Source organism: Sapajus apella, unplaced genomic scaffold, assembly GCF_009761245.1.
Source record: "Sapajus apella isolate SASKATOON/1434 unplaced genomic scaffold, GSC_monkey_1.0 scaffold27, whole genome shotgun sequence".
In the NCBI taxonomy this organism is placed as follows: Eukaryota; Metazoa; Chordata; class Mammalia; order Primates; family Cebidae; genus Sapajus; species Sapajus apella.
Window position 1 is genome coordinate 1043304 of NW_022436967.1, and position 16126 is coordinate 1059429.

The 16126-nt window shown below is 36.2% G+C and overlaps 1 protein-coding gene across 1 annotated transcript in view; it reads left to right on the forward strand.

Moving 5' to 3' along the window:
* The first annotated feature begins 4898 nt into the window (after positions 1 to 4898).
* Positions 4899 to 16126, forward strand: part of SLC7A11 (solute carrier family 7 member 11) — a 72023-nt gene continuing 60795 nt past the window's right edge. The window contains exons 1-3 of the mRNA XM_032292274.1: positions 4899 to 5626; positions 10795 to 10921; positions 14882 to 14997. Coding sequence (XP_032148165.1) covers positions 5350 to 5626; positions 10795 to 10921; positions 14882 to 14997 — 520 coding nt within the window. The 5' untranslated portion in view covers positions 4899 to 5349. The remainder of the gene's footprint in view (positions 5627 to 10794; positions 10922 to 14881; positions 14998 to 16126) is intronic.

Sequence of the window (16126 nt, forward strand, 5' to 3'; positions counted from 1 at the left end):
TGGTTTTCATTGTAATTCAGTTTTAAGTATTTTGAGAATTTTTTCTCAGGGCCTGTTTTCTAATTTAAAGATAAATTTGTAGTATGATTTTTTGTTCTTTTTAAGACAGAGTCTTCCAGTGTCACCCAGCTTGGAGTGCAGTGGCACTATCTCAGCTCACTACAACATCTGCCTCCCAGCCTCAAGCGATTCTCCTGCATTCTCCTGCCTCTCAGCCTTATCTGGGATTACAGGCATGAGCCATCACACCCAGCTGGTAATATGATTTTTAATTTCCAGACATACAAGATTTATTTTATTAGTTTTATAACTATTAACTTCTAATTTTTAGCATGTTTATAGTAAGAGAGTGTGGTTTACATAATGTTAACTCTTTGGAACTTATTTTGTCTTTAACATGGATAGTTTTGTTAATGTTTCATATGTGCTTGAAAATAATCTTTATTTTGTATTTGGTGGATGGGAAATTCTCTATAAAGTAATGGTCTTGAGCTTATTAATTATGCTCTCCAAATTTTCTACAGTTTTGCTTATTGGTCTGCTTGAGCAATCTGTTTTTGAAAGAATATCACAAATATTCAACTGTTATGCTTATTTTTTCATCAAGTTATAAAACAAATACATAAAGATATAACAATATAAATGGAGGCTGGGTGCAGTGGCTCATGCCTTTAATTCCAGTGCTTTGGGAGGCCATGGTGAGTGGATCACTTGATGTCAAGAGTTCAAGACCATCCTGGCCAACATGGCAAAACCTCATTTCTACTAAAAATACAAAAATTAGCTGGGCATGGTGACACACCCCTTTAATCCCAGCTACTTGGGAGCCTGCGGCAGGAGAATCGCTTGAACCCAGGAGGCAGTGAGCCGAGATTGCACCACTGCACTCCATCCTGGGCAACAGGGTGAGTAAGAATCTGTTTCAAAAAATAAAATAAAATAAATAAGATAAATGTAAAGCTCAGTGAATTGTCAGAAAGTTAAAACATTCAGGTCATTACTACCCAGGTTATAAAATAGTACAATACCAGGTCTCTAGAATTGTTTTTGTTCCCCCCTCAATCACTAGAAACCTTTATCTCCAAAGACAACCAGAAGAGTTCTCAGACTATAGAATCATTTCACTTGTTTTTAAACTTTATGTAAATTGAACCATGCAGTATATGCTTTTTGCTTCTATCTTCTAACATTATATGAGTCACCCATATTGTTTTTTGCATCACTATTGTTCATCCTATTTTTTATTGCATTGCAGTATTTCACTGAATAAATGCAATGATACATATATCCATTGTACTGTTTATGGACATTCGGGTTATTTTCAAATGAATAAAAGTACTAGGAATGTTCTCATCTATGCTTTTTGGCATATAGGTGCCCTGCATTTTTATTGGGCATATTCCCAGGAATAGGGTTTTTTGGTCAAAGGGTATGTGTCTGACTTTAAAATATAGCACACAACAGCTTTCCATAATGGATGCACCAATTCGTGCCCCACCACCAGCAGTGTAAGAGTTCTGGTTGCTGCATGCTGTCAGTACTCCTGGTACTGTGAGTCTTTCTCATGCGAGCCGCTCTCAGTCAGAATTGATGTCTTGCTGTGGCTTTGGTTTTAATTGCTCCAATAACTAATACTGTTGAGAGATTTTTCACAAATGAATTGGCCATTTTATTGAGCACCTGTTCAAATTTCTTAGCCATTTTCTATTGGGTTTTCTATCGTGTTCCTATTGATTTATACAAATTTATTATTTATTCTGGATATGAAATCTCAGCAAATTGCAAATATTTTTTCCCATTTTAAGATTCACTTTTATAATCAAATAATACATTTCAATAGACTAAAATTCCTAATTTTAATATATTACACTGTATTTTTCTCTTTTTTTAAATTAGGGCTTTGTGTGTCCCTTTTAAGAAATCCCTGCTTACACAAAGTTTAGAAATCAGCACTATCCATTAGCATTATAATGTACATGACAACTTTGAACCACAGATATGATCTTAATTTTTGGTAGCCATAATAAAAAATAAACTAGGTAAAACTAATATGAATAATAAAAATGATTAGTAACTTTTTTGTTCTTTTTCTTTAAGACTTCAAGTTTTAGTCAGATTTCAAGAGCTGATAACCACATGTGACTAATTACTATCATATTGGGTGACCCATTTCTAGAAGGGTACATGATGCGCCATTCACATTTAGCTCTACCATCCGTGTGCAATTGACTTTTCTATGTGTTATTAGGTAGCATACCTAGCAAGGAAACTAGGTAGCTCCAAGAAGCAAAGGAAGATCTTCAGGATCCCGAGCCAATCTGGGTCCCTTAGGAACTAAGATAGGGCTTGATAGTACTAGGACTTTATGAATATCTCTTATTTCTGCATATTCTCTCTTATTCCATGGGGATATTTGCAACACGGCAAGGAACATGGCCACCTGTTTTTCTCAGGTCACATCTTTACAATCTCCAACAACAGAAGAGAAAAGCTAATTCTAATTCTGTTTAGAAATATCCCATCTCAGGTAATATTCCAATACTCCGCAGCCAGAGTGATATATTATTTTTGCCTGGGCCTAGATTATATGCCTATGTTTATGACTGTGGCGCAGAAATTGTTACCAGAAATATGTTAGCTACCATTATACATTATGTCTATTTCTACTATGAGATGCTGTGAGGAAGCTAGGACTGTTTCTCATGCACAGTAAGCAGTAAATAAGTATTTGTGAATAGCACAAGGATAGTCCCATAATTTGACAGCTATGCTTAAAGTAAGGCCTAGCACAGGACAAAGAATATGTAGTCACTTTCTTTGAACACATTTTTATGATACACAAGTATTTGAAGACCGTACAAACTCTTAGTTTACAAGTTTAGAACTGGTGATTTTAGAGTTCATTAACATTAGAGGCAATTCAACATTTGCTTTATAAACTGCATTTTCTAAAGATTTTGGTGTGCTTAGAAGAGGTACACTGGTGTCCTTAGTAGCAATATGCAGCTTTGCAAAAAAAGTAGCCTCTATCTTTCATGAAGGTACAATCCTTTTGGTTTTTAGTCTAACATCAGCCATTTTTCTTGGCAATTAAAAAAAAATACTGTGAGGAGGAGAATGTTATTTAATATTGAAAGATTAATCCTCCTTTAGAATTCATTCAGCTTCCTATGTGAGTGGGGTCTTTGGCTCAACTTATTAGTTCAGTTATTTATAAGAAAATTTAAAATTAAAGTGTGACACTGTGTTAATTAGAGAGAGAAAGTTGCTGTTCCCTGAGATTCCAAGTGTCCTACTTTTACCTCACATTTCTTCAGAGTTAATATGTTTCCCTTATTGGGAACAAAAGCCTCTCCCCCTTAGGTACATTAATCAGGAGAATTGTGTGAGTGAAAGGAGATGGAGGAGGAGGAAGAGAATTGGAAAGAAAAGAATATCTCTTTAGCTTCCTTCTTTAGGAGTTTTAGCAAGATTGCATGAGGAAAATGACCCATTTTTGTTTTCTAAAAGACATAACAGCTGAGAAAAAACATTTGTTTTGGCTTTATAAAAACTTTAACTTGGTATAGCTGAAGCCAATTATATAGAATTTAGATAGACGATTGAAAAAGGAATAAAATGTAGCCTCAATTATTTGGCCAGAAACACATTGAAATGGTGTAATTTTCTCAGGTGCCAACATAACAGAAAATGGTTCTGACCTTTTCCATGCTACTTTCCTAATGGCTATTTCTTATTTCTCTCTTTGATCATCCTGACCGTACTTGACTCCCTTCTTCCCTTCAGACCCGTCTCCACGCCAGCCTCTCACACACAGGCTTTTTGTTTGTTTTTGTTCAAAGGTTCAGAAGCATATTTAATGGTCTGTATAGGTAGCTGCAGGGTAATGATAACATTCAATGCTTCTCTCTGCATACAAAACCACATATAACTATAGCCAAAAATGATATCCAAGATTTCTGTTCTCTTAGTATTTGTTTTTTCTTGGAACTTGGTTGAGAAAGTTCGAAGGGTTTAAAAATGTTTTGTCTTTTTGACTATTGCAAAGTAAATATCTTAATCTTAGCTTACATTTTTAATGCATTTTAAATATATCATCATAATATAACAATAGTTTATATCATGTAGAAAACAGTCATACATAATATCATTAATTTCTATAACTACTATTCTGTGTTTTCCTTTACAGGCTTTTGCTATGTGCATATTTTTATGTAATTGTCATTGTGTAATTTTGAACTTAGAATTTTTGTTGGTAATTCAAAGGAACAACATGACAACGAAGAATATGTATCTTTCACTTAGTTCAAAAAATCACCTAGTGCTGATAAGAATCAGAAAATGACGATTTTCCTGAGTCATGGTGAATTTTATATTTGTCACACTCAGACGGTGATTTTAAATGCTGTTTTATTATGAGTTGTAAGAAGTAATTTTATCTTTTAATGTTGAGAAAGGCTTAGAGTTGTATGTATGTAACTGCAGTTATAAAGTGTAGAATCTTTTTAGTTTTGTAAATATTAGATTTGACTGTATTGCCTTATAAGAAACTCGAAATAAAAATAAGCATTACACAAATTATGAAATTCAAACTGTGTTGTTATAAACAGTGCAGCTTTAGGATACATTCTACTCGCAAAAATGCATGTGTAAATGTTTTTATACATGCATTAAAAAAAAGAAACTCCTTAAAATGAAGTAACTATTTCCTGTTTCAGTTTTCATTTTCTTTTCGTTTGAAGAGCTTTTGTTGCTCACTAGGAGTTGCTTTAAATCTCTGGGGAGATCTGTTCCGAATTTACTACTTCTGGATTGCCTAAAATCTCTTTAAAGTGTGTGCTTTGTTCTCTAAAAAGCTTAGGTCAGTTGAGCAACAAGCTACTCCTGTTTTTTTTTTTTTTTAAAAAAAAAAGGCTGAGTAATGCTGGAGCATTACTCGTGTGGCTGATGCAAACCTGGAGAATTTGCATCATCATTTAGCTGTAGTAAGTTGGTGTGACAGGCAGGCACTTAAATACAAGCCCATGAGGAAGCTGAGCTGGTTTGTAATGATAGGGCGGCAGCAGCAGCAGCAGCAGCAGCAGCAGCAGCAGCAGCAGCAGCACAGTCGTAGAACGAGGAGGTGGAGAACTGAGAGCACGATGCATACACAGGTGTTTCTGAGTAGTAATTAGATCGCTGTGAAGGACAAAGCACACCTTTGAGTTTTTAACCTGTGAACGAAGTAGCTCTGAGAGAGACAGTCTGAAAGCAAAGAGGAAGACATCAATCAGTAACACCAAGAGACACCAAAGTTGAAAGTTTTGTTTTTTTTCCCTCTGTTTTATTTCAACCTTGTGTGCCCCTACTATGGTCAGAAAGCCTGTTGTGTCCACCATCTCCAGAGGAGGTTACCTGCAGGGAAATGTTAACGGGAGGCTGCCTTCCCTGGGCAACAAGGAGCCACCTGGGAAGGAGAAAGTGCAGCTGAAGAGGAAAGTCACTTTACTGAGGGGAATCTCCATTATCATTGGCACCATCATTGGAGCAGGAATCTTCATCTCTCCTAAGGGCGTGCTTGAGAACACAGGCAGCGTGGGCACGTCTCTGATCATCTGGATGGTGTGCGGGGCCCTGTCACTGTTTGGTGAGTGCGACTTTTTCTCTGGGAGGGGCGTGGCTGTGAGATTGGGAAGCTTGTTTCCTGGGAAAGCAAATGATCATTTTGGAGGAGTGAATGGATGGCAAAGGCCACACCACATTTTTAAAATTTTTGTTCAGGTACATGAACTACCCTGACGCAACATCCACTGTTGGTGTGATCTGGAACTCCCTCAAATTGCTTCCTACACGCTGTACTTTCTTTTCCTAAGACAGGCTATTTTCTGACTTTTCCCCGTGGTGATGCGAGCAAAGGCTAACTTTTATGACCCAGTAAAAAACACGCACAGTTTCTGTGCAGGGCAGTTGTGCTTAGTTTGGGGCATTCTGGCAGCTGGCATGCTGAGTGAGATACCTGTGGAGTGGAACCTGGCGTGGGCTATTTAGACATAGAACAGAGTGTTCAGCAGAAGTTTTACTGACTTTTTAATAGCAAAACAAATGGGTAACAGTCTTTCTAAGAATATTTTGTAAGTTCACGTGCTTGTCAGCTCTTAATATTCTTTCAAAAGTCCTTGACATGGAGAGATTATGATGGCGCATAACTCAATGCCTATCATAAAGGAGTATATTGCAATGGCCTGAGCATATTTCAAATTATTTTTCAACCTTTCGTCACTCCTCACCACCCATATACTTTTGCAATACAAGTTTTAAAACTTCAGCTGGGTGTTAGTTTTCTGTGCTTGCCCACATCTGGTTTTTTTAATCTATATTTCACTTGCTCTCCAGAGACACAGATAATTTGTCCACCTGTTCAATGAATTAATCTGAAGGGAACTGGTAGAAGTATAATTACTAATTTTTCTTCAAAATTATGTCTTGTCTATTGATTTGAGAATTAACAGTAAAGAGGTAAATAAATGGCCCTTATGAGGTAGACAAATTTAACTAGAGAGCTACCTGAGTTTGTTGTAAAGATGATAAAAACTGGCGAATTGTCAAAAAATATTAAATTTGATTTATGCTATAAGGATGTATTTACTCTTCTTGGGAAAGATTCTACACTTATAAGTTGCTTTTTGTTTTAACTCTGGGACTAAGTCTAACTAACAAGTACTAACTCTAACTAGGACTAACATGTACTAACTCTTGATCCCATGTGTACCAATCCATTTATTCTTTCTACTCAGGCCCTGTGATGTTTTAAATCATTGGTTTGACACTCATCTAGAGAACTCAAATTCCATTTTTTTTTTCTGAGATGGAGTCTCACTCTGTCGCCCAGGCTGGAATGCAGTGGCGCAGTCTCAGCTCACTGCAACCTCTGCCTTCTGGGCTCAAGCGATTCTCCTGCCTCAGCCTCCTGAGTAGCTGGGACTACAGGCACACACCACCACACCGGGCTAACTTGTTGAATTTTGGAAGAGACAGGATTTCACTATGTTGGCCAGGACAGTCTCAATCGCCTGACCTCGTGATCCACCTGCCTTTGCCTCCCAAAGTGCTGGGATTACAGGCATGAGCCATTGTGCCTGGCCCTCAAATTCCATTTTTAGGAAGAAGTTATTTTAAATAAAACTTGTTAAAACAAGGTCATAGTATAGAAAGATTTATAGAGGAATTGTTTGGGGTTTTTAAGAAAGTTTGTTAGTCATATTTATATGACTAACTTGTGTTTTATTAAATATTAAGTAACAATTATGTGTCTTTATTTCTCAGTATTACTTCCCACTCTTATAAAATAATTTGGAGTAATATGGTTATGAAAAACTCTAATAGTACCCTTAGCCACTATTAATATTCAAATAGCTCTGGTGTATGCATTTATAGATAAGAAGAAACCTAATTGTTGATCATCTTAAATGACTTTGTGCACCCTTAGCCTTTAAATCTTCCTAGAGCACTTTTTATATTCAGAATAAATCAACATCTAATCAGAAGAACCACAACCAGTTTACTGGACTTTGCATATTTATGTACATTCAGCTTCTACTATGTGATTCAGTTTTTGCACATAATAAAGAATTACTCAGATGTAATAAAACAGATTACTATGAGTATTGAACTAAAATGATGGTGACTTGCGCTATGAAAATATGTGTATGCATATTATATATCATCTTAAAAAGCTCAAAAGAACATAAAAAAGAGGAAACAGCTAAGGGAACTAGCTAAGATTACACCTCAGTTGGTATTTTTTGATTAGTAATTGCAGGGAGTGTGCTATTAATCTACTTATTTATATTTATACTGCATTTGTCACTTAAGTTACCAGAAGCTTTTGGACAGGAGTGCCTCCATAATGGCAAGCAAAGCAAAATGTAAAGAAAATATAATCTTTCTTTTTGAAAAGACTCTAGAACTCTGGGAACAAGTGTAAAGAATCTGTATATTTGGTTATATATATATATATATGTATTTTTAAGTGAAGGGTCAATACATGGATTTTTACATCTTGTTTTGAACTTTTTTCATCTGGGCAAAATGGTTATGAAGCTTGAGACCTTTAAATGAAAATCCTTCCCCCAGAACTCAGTTTAAACCTAGGGCAACCATCCTGGAGTTTCAGCAAAGCATACAGAGGTCTAGGTATTGATTCTCTGATAATAAATTCTGAGGTACTTAAGACTCCTTCCAATAACATTTTATATTGGATCCTTTTCTGGACAGCCTACCAACATGGTGAATGTTTCCCCATGGAGAGTGAGTTGCAACTAATTACAAGTAGTTATAGATAGAGGAAATATATCAGTACTCCCCAAATATCGGTCTGCAGACTAGTTACTTTAGAATTAATTTGTGCAAATTTTAAAGTGATAGAGATTCTTGAATTTTTCTTGTAGAAAATCTATACTCTCTTGATTACAGTCTGTTTTTCATTTGAGTGTTTTTGAATTAAAAATTATTCCCAGACCAGGCCCGGTGGCTCATACCTATTATCTCAGCATTTTGGGAGGCTAAGGCAGACAGAACCCTTGAGCCCCGGAGTTCCAGACCAGCCTGGGCAACATGGTAAAACCCTGTCTCTACAAAAAATACAGAAAAATTTAGCTGAGCATATGCCTGTGCTCCCAGCTACTTGGGAGGCTGAGGTGGAAGGATTGCTTGAGTTCCGGAGGTGGAGGTTGCAGTGAGGCAAGATTGCATCACTGCACTCCAGCCTAGGTGCCAGAATGATACCCTATCTCAAAAAGTAAAAAAAAAAAAATTATTCCTAGGTGACTTAGATGTCACGAGAAGCTTAGAAATCAGATATAAAATAGGTGACACTAAGATTTCACTGAATATCCAAATTATATTTATATGGACTGTTCTGTCTTAGTATTACTAATCAGTAATACTTTTCTACACTTCTATTTTCAGAAGTAGTTGGGCAAAAATTGTGTTCTTACATTTGAGCACTTGACAGTACGGATAGAGCTTTTCACATAATGACAAGATATACTTTTTATTTTCTTGTTAATTACTCAAATCAATAAAGCATAGCTATATTTCATGTGGTGCTTCACATGTGTCAGCCCATGTACTGTGCTTGGTACCCACATTTATACATGCAACTCCCTTACGAGGTAGAAATTGAGATCTCTATTTTACAGAGAGTGAAACTGAGGTTTTGGGGGGCTGCATACTTGTCTAATTTTGTGAGTTGTATTGTTATATGTTAAAAATTTAGCTTATAGTTAATTTGATCTAATGTACACAAATATACATTATAGCACCTCATTTTAAAAAGTATATTCTGGCGGGGAGCAGTGGCTTATGCCTGTAATCCCAGCATTTTGGGAGTCCAAGGTGGGCAGATCATCTGAGGTCAGAAGTTCGAGACCAGCCTAGCCAACATGGTGAAACCCCATCTTTACTAAAAATATAAAAATTACCCAGGTGTGGTGGCAGGCATCTGTAATCCCAGCTACTCGGGAGGCCAAGGCAGGAGAATTGCTTGAACCTAGGAGGCAGAGATTTCAGTGAGACGAGATTGCCACTGCACTCCAGCCTGGGTGATGAGAAACTCTGTCTCAGAAAAAAAAAAAAAAGTATATTGTTCCAACCATTTAGAATGTACACTTCAAAAAAATCCAAGATAGCCTTTTATAGAAACAGACTAAGTCAGAATTCATTATGTTGACAAAATATATCCCACAAATTAAATGAAATCTTTCAAGACATAGAGTCCAGGCCGGGCACGGTGGCTCAAGCCTGTAATCCCAGCACTTGGGGAGGCCGAGGCGGGTGGATCACGAGGTCAAGAGATCGAGACCATCCTGGTCAACACGGTGAAACCCCGTCTCTACTAAAAATACAAAAACATTAGCTGGGCATGGTGGCGCGTGCCTGTAATCCCAGCTACTGAGGAGGTTGAGGCAGGAGAATTGCCTGAACCCAGGAGGCGGAGGTTGCAGTGAGCCGAGATCGCGCCATTGCACTCCAGCCTGGGTAACAAGAGTGAAACTCCGTCTCAAAAAAAAAAAAAAAAAAAAAAAAGACATAGATTCCATAGTTTTCTAAAGAGTGGATACAGTGGGAGGCTGAGGAGGATGAATCAAGAGGTCAAGAGATCGAGACCATCCCCGCCAACATGGTGAAACTCTATCTCTACTAAAAATACAAAAATGAGCTGGGCTTGGTGGTGCGCCCCTGTAATCCCAGCTACTTGGAAGGCTGAGGCAGGAAAATAGCTTGAACCCATGAGGCGGCGGCTGCAGTTAGCCGAGATTGCGCCACTGCATTCCAGCCTGGTGACAGAGTAAGATTCCGTCACACACAAAAAAGAGTGGATACAGCTTGTTTATTTTTATTTGTTACAGAACATGTTTATTAAAAGGGTTCTCAAAAAAAAAACGTTAAAAAAATGAAAAACTAACTCAAACATTTGGTCTAATGCCTTGTCTTGGTGTGAGATATGTTCTTCTAAAAATAGGTCAATAGTGTTGGCATTTCTCTTCTCTTTTTGCCCTGTTTCTAGGTTTTCAGCTCAAAATTCTGGAACACATGATATTGTAGACATGTGTCTTTATCATTTCAAGTAAAATTACAGTGTTCAAATAGAATAAACTCTGTGAGTCTTAGCAATTAGATGACTGTTGTTTGTCTTGAATAAGGATGCCATTCAAAACAAAGCGGGCAGTTCCCTCTCAGGCAACATAAACATTATTGTATAGGTGCCTTGAAAATGTATTAAATTGGAACCATTTTGTGACAAATATTTCACAGGAGCCTTGTCTTATGCTGAATTGGGAACAAGTATAAAGAAATCCGGAGGTCATTACACATATATTTTGGAAGTCTTTGGTCCATTACCAGCTTTTGTACGCGTCTGGGTGGAACTGCTCGTAATACGGTAAGAGCATAGTAGAAATAATTAAGAAAAAATAAACCGATTCATTCTTATGAATCGCCTTGATTATTTTTAACTGGTTAGAAATACGCATGTCGTGTGACTGTGTGATAAGTACATTTACCTCAGGTTATAAAGCCTGTGATAAAATACCTTTCTGGATTAAGATATTTGTAATGCAATTTTGTCACTGGCAAGCAAGCAGTTTGCCAGCAATGCCAAACTTCTAAAAGTATCTACCTTTCTTTAACCCTCAGCTATTCTCTTTGACATTTCTAGGAGAAAGATGGTTACTTGAAAGGATATGAACATGAAAATTCACCTGGATACCTTTTGACTGACTAGACAAAATTAAATATTATACTATGAATTAGAGTTTTTTCTTATTGTAGATTACACCATTATGTCATTTGACTTTAGTCATTGTGATGAAGACACTTCTGTGCTTAACAACTTAGTAAGTCTTATTCTTCATAAAAAACAGAGTTTGCATGACAGAGTCAAGTGACTCATTTCCTCACATTAAACAAATCAGGAACTATAGTGGCAAAGGTGTTTTTTGATTTTGTTGTTGTAAGAATGTGTTCACATTCCTGATTGTCTTGGTTTAAAATCAAGCTGAATAGTGCTAAGTCACTCTGAATAGCAAGTTTCCTTCAACTTTGTGGGAAGCTTATGATGTCATATGAGCATTTCAGAGTATCACAGTTCCTTAAGGGTAACTACTTGGGTAAATGTGACATGCACATTCTGATTACAGAATTTAATGCTATTACTGGGGAAATCTGTTCTTATTAAACATATATGATTGAGAGCTCCTGTGAACTTTTATGGCTAAGTGGCAAATACGGTGCTAATAAGAATTGACTTAACACTAATTATGAGTTTTAAGATGTTAGAAGCCTTTTTTTTTCTTTTTTACATAAAAAAGACCTTCAAAGTAGTGTCATGTATCATATCAATATACTTCATGAAGTCTGTTTTCATTTTAAACAATTCTGCATTATTTAAAATTGTTATATTCAAATAATAATAAAGAAATATTTTTTTTCCTTCCCTAAAATCCCTGTATGGGGAATGTACTTTCTGCTCCTTTTTGATTATCTCAATTTTACCTGCTCTTCAAAGGTCATCTTAAATCCTACCTTTCCCACAATTAATTTCCTGTTTATTCTAATTTATGTTATTTCTTTCATCTTGAATTCTTCTGGAAAATGCAGTCCCTGCTTCTCATTTGACATTGAACATGATATTTTCTATCCTTTCTTTTTTTTTTTTTTTTGAGATGGAGTTTCACTCATGTTACCCAGGCTGGAGTGCAATGGCGCGATCTCGGCTCACCGCAACCTCCACCTCCTGGGTTCAGGCAATTCTCCTGCCTCAGCCTCCTGAGTAGCTGGGATTACAGGCACGCGCCACCATGCCCAGCTAATTTTTTGTATTTTTAGTAGAGACGGGGTTTCACCATGTTGCCCAGGATGGTCTTGATCTCTTGACCTCGTGATCCACCCGCCTCGGCCTCCCAAAGTGCTGGGATTACAGGCTTGAGCCACCGCGCCCGGCCTTTTCTATCCTTTCTTAACATTTTAGGTGTCTACATCTTGTTTCCCTGTTAAAACTGCCAACATTTCAAGCACATATAGATAAGATCTTTTTGTATCCCTTATACTACTTAACTCAGTGCTCAGTTTTTGTTAGGTATTAAATTATTTTTGAAGAGTAATTGGAAGTTTTGCATTAGCATATATTGAGTATGACATACTCAACATTTAAATGCATGTAGTACTTATTTAGACTGCTGGCCTGTCAGGCTGGTGGGCTTTGGAGCTTGATGTAGTTGGAGCTGACTCCATCTTCAGCCATGTACTAGTGGTGTTAACTTTGGCTCATTGCTTGGTATTATAATGAGCATGATCAATCCATGTAAATATAGCTTATATCTTGCAGTAGCAAGGACAAAATATTCATATATTTATTTATTTATTCCGCGAACTGCTACAGAATGGTAAATGGCAAGAAAAAGAGATCTAAAGTGAAATCAGCCATGATTTCTGCTCCCAGGTAGCTGATAATCAAATGTTAAAACTACTTCTGTGTGTGTGTGTGTGTGTGTGTGTGTGTGTGTGTGTGTGTGTGTGTGTATTGAAAGAGGAAAGTACCTATGTATTCTAGAAGCTTTTAAAATATGTTCATATATCTTTTTGTCATAACATACTCATATTGCTGAGTTGGCCTTTTAAATAGGCAGAATAACTAATGACATGAAGAGGGATGAGATAGCTAAGTATTTAAACACCTCTTCTTTTACTAATACCCATAGTTCCTAAGTTCTTCCCATTAAGATCATACTTGTAGATTAAGCCAGTATTTCCAGAAATTATCAGTAAAACACAGATTGCAAGGAGAGAAATGACACCTCTCAGTACATAGCAGGGGTCATTAAACCAAATTTGTGTATTCACTGTGTATTCAATATATATTGGGTTTCTGCCACCTGATAGACACTGGAGAAAAAATTGTGATTAAGATAGATACAATTTTGTACCCCTAGAGCTCAGAGTCAAGTGGGAGGAAATCATTATCAATCGACAAATCACATAGGTAAATATAAAATTGCTACTGTGATAAGCACTGTGAAAGACAGGCCAAGGGCTTCGGTAAGAATATGGTCCAAGAGATCTGGCCCAGTCAGAGGTTGGAGAGGCTTCCCCTGGCAAAGAAAATTGAATCAAGATCTGAAGTATAAAACATGGTCAATCAGTTGCAGAGGCTGAAGGCAGAGAAGATTCATATCATTCTAGTGGCAAGAAACTAACTGAAGAGGTACAGAGGGAGAGCTTAGACCAGATGGAGCCTTGAATGCAATGGGAAGGATTTTTCCATATCCTGACCATGTTTTGAAAGTACTAAAATGGCATAATCAGATTTTAAATTATACATCAAAAATTGTATAAATAATGGAGAATAACATTTTGTTTGGGGGAAGATGGGAGGGTGTCTGGGAAAAGAAGATAACCTTATGCTGCTCTCCAGTATCAGCTGGCCAAAGTTGGGAACATGTATTGGTGGTTGGTTTTCTGATAATCTATGGATTAGGCATGAGTGTTGGGTAACCACAAGAAGAAAGAGAAGCTAAAAAGGGAGTTTGGCATAAGAAATTAGATAATTTCACAGACTTGCATGTGTATAGAAAAAATAAACATTCATATGTACTTACATCTAAAATGAAAAGGTTTGTGCAATTTTCTCATAAAAATATTTGGAGAACTGAAATAGAATGATTTATTACCTATATTTATATATACCTGAATTTATTTCATATTTTTGTCTCATTTATATTTTCTTAATTGCATAAGATTATAATAAATCTATTATTTTAAAATTTATACTTTGCATCTGAATGTTACTGTAGGTTTAAGAATAATCACTTGGCTTTGAGATTTTGTACAGAAAAAAATAAGAATAAAACAATGTCAAGTATTTAGGCATGTATTTGCAGGGAACACTTAATATTAATTTTTCAGGTTGAGTTTTGTGTTCATTCTCTCGACTATGCCCTGACACATTAGATCTGTGTGGCATTAACAAATTCATAATATGGCTGAAGTTTACTTACTGACATTTTGAGAAAGAAGACTGCTTCTTGTAAGGCCTATCTCTGTCTAGATCTCATGTAATAAACCAGGTTTTTAAGGAAAAGTCAAATACGGGAGAGCAGAGGAAAAGTTGAGAGTACTTACCCTTCTTCCCAAGAATATGTGAAGTTTAAAAACTAGCCACCAAAGTTATAGGAAACATTTCATTTGGAAGGTCTGTGGCAACCTAATCAAGTACAGGTTCTGAAAATTACAGACTTTCATATTTAACCATGTTCATATGCTAAATACACTCAAGGTAGAAAAAAATTAATGAAAATGCTATTTCTTCCCCTGTGGTTAACCTAAATATATACATTGTTTTTAGCCCTGCAGCTACTGCTGTGATATCCCTGGCATTTGGACGCTACATTCTGGAACCATTTTTTATTCAATGTGAAATCCCTGCACTTGCAATCAAGCTCATTACAGCTGTGGGCATAAGTGAGTATTATGGCTATAAATGTAAAAAAGGAAAGAACAACACAAAAATGATTGAAGACAAAGTTTCTCTAGATGTTTTGCATTATGGGATTCCTTCTCACATTATGTTCTTTTTGCTTACAGTTCCAAATCTGTGCTGGAAAGTAAAGAATCTGGGTTTGGAGTGGCGTCCAATATTGTATTCCATGCTAGTTTTGTATTTGGTCAATAGATATGATGGCTAATCTTTTTAAATAGTGAAAATTACCTTATTAGTAAAATATTAAGTTGATTATATGTGAATAAGACTTTTAAAGATGAACCCCAATTATTTTATAGATTATTTGAATTGGAAATTAGCTATATATTGAATTATATCTCATGTGTAATAATGGAGTTACATTTATGTGCTGGGTGTGTAAGTTGTGTTCATAAATTTTATAGTGTTAGCAGCTGTCACTCCCAGTGTTTTAATGTTAGCTGCCTGTTGTTGCTCATGAAAAGAGTTTTCTTTCAAGACTGATTCTTAGTAGCATTTCTCAACTGGATTTCCTTATGGTCTCCAAATTGAGAAGGTGTTCATCTTTTATCAATGAGCACAAATGTTTTTTGATTTATAAAGAAAACAAAAAGAAGAAAATGTACAAAATTACTTGAGTGATATGAAGCCATATATGACTTTAACTCCCCAAAAGATGCCAGGTACCAAATCCTTAAATATGGGAAAGGATAACTTAATTCTTGGTGCTATTTGAATCACTGTCTTAAGAATCAATAAGATCACATTTAACCAAGTTTTAACTACTCATACATAGAAAGCTACACAGGAATAACTGAATTGCATAATCAGAGAAGAATTTTTGGTTTGTATGGCTGTGTTTCAATAGGATAATGCCTCGGATATTGCCTATTATTTACTTATTTATTTTTAATTAAAGTTAAAAAGTAGATTTAGGGGGCACAATGCAGTTGTGTTATATGAATATATTGTGTAGTGGTGAAATCTGAGCTTCTAGTGTAAGCATCACTCAAATAGTGTACCTTGTAATCATTAGGTAATTCTCATCCCTCATCCTCCTCCTACCCTTTCACCTTTCTGAGTCTCTGATGTTCATTGTTTTACACTCTGTCTATGTGTTTACGTTATTTA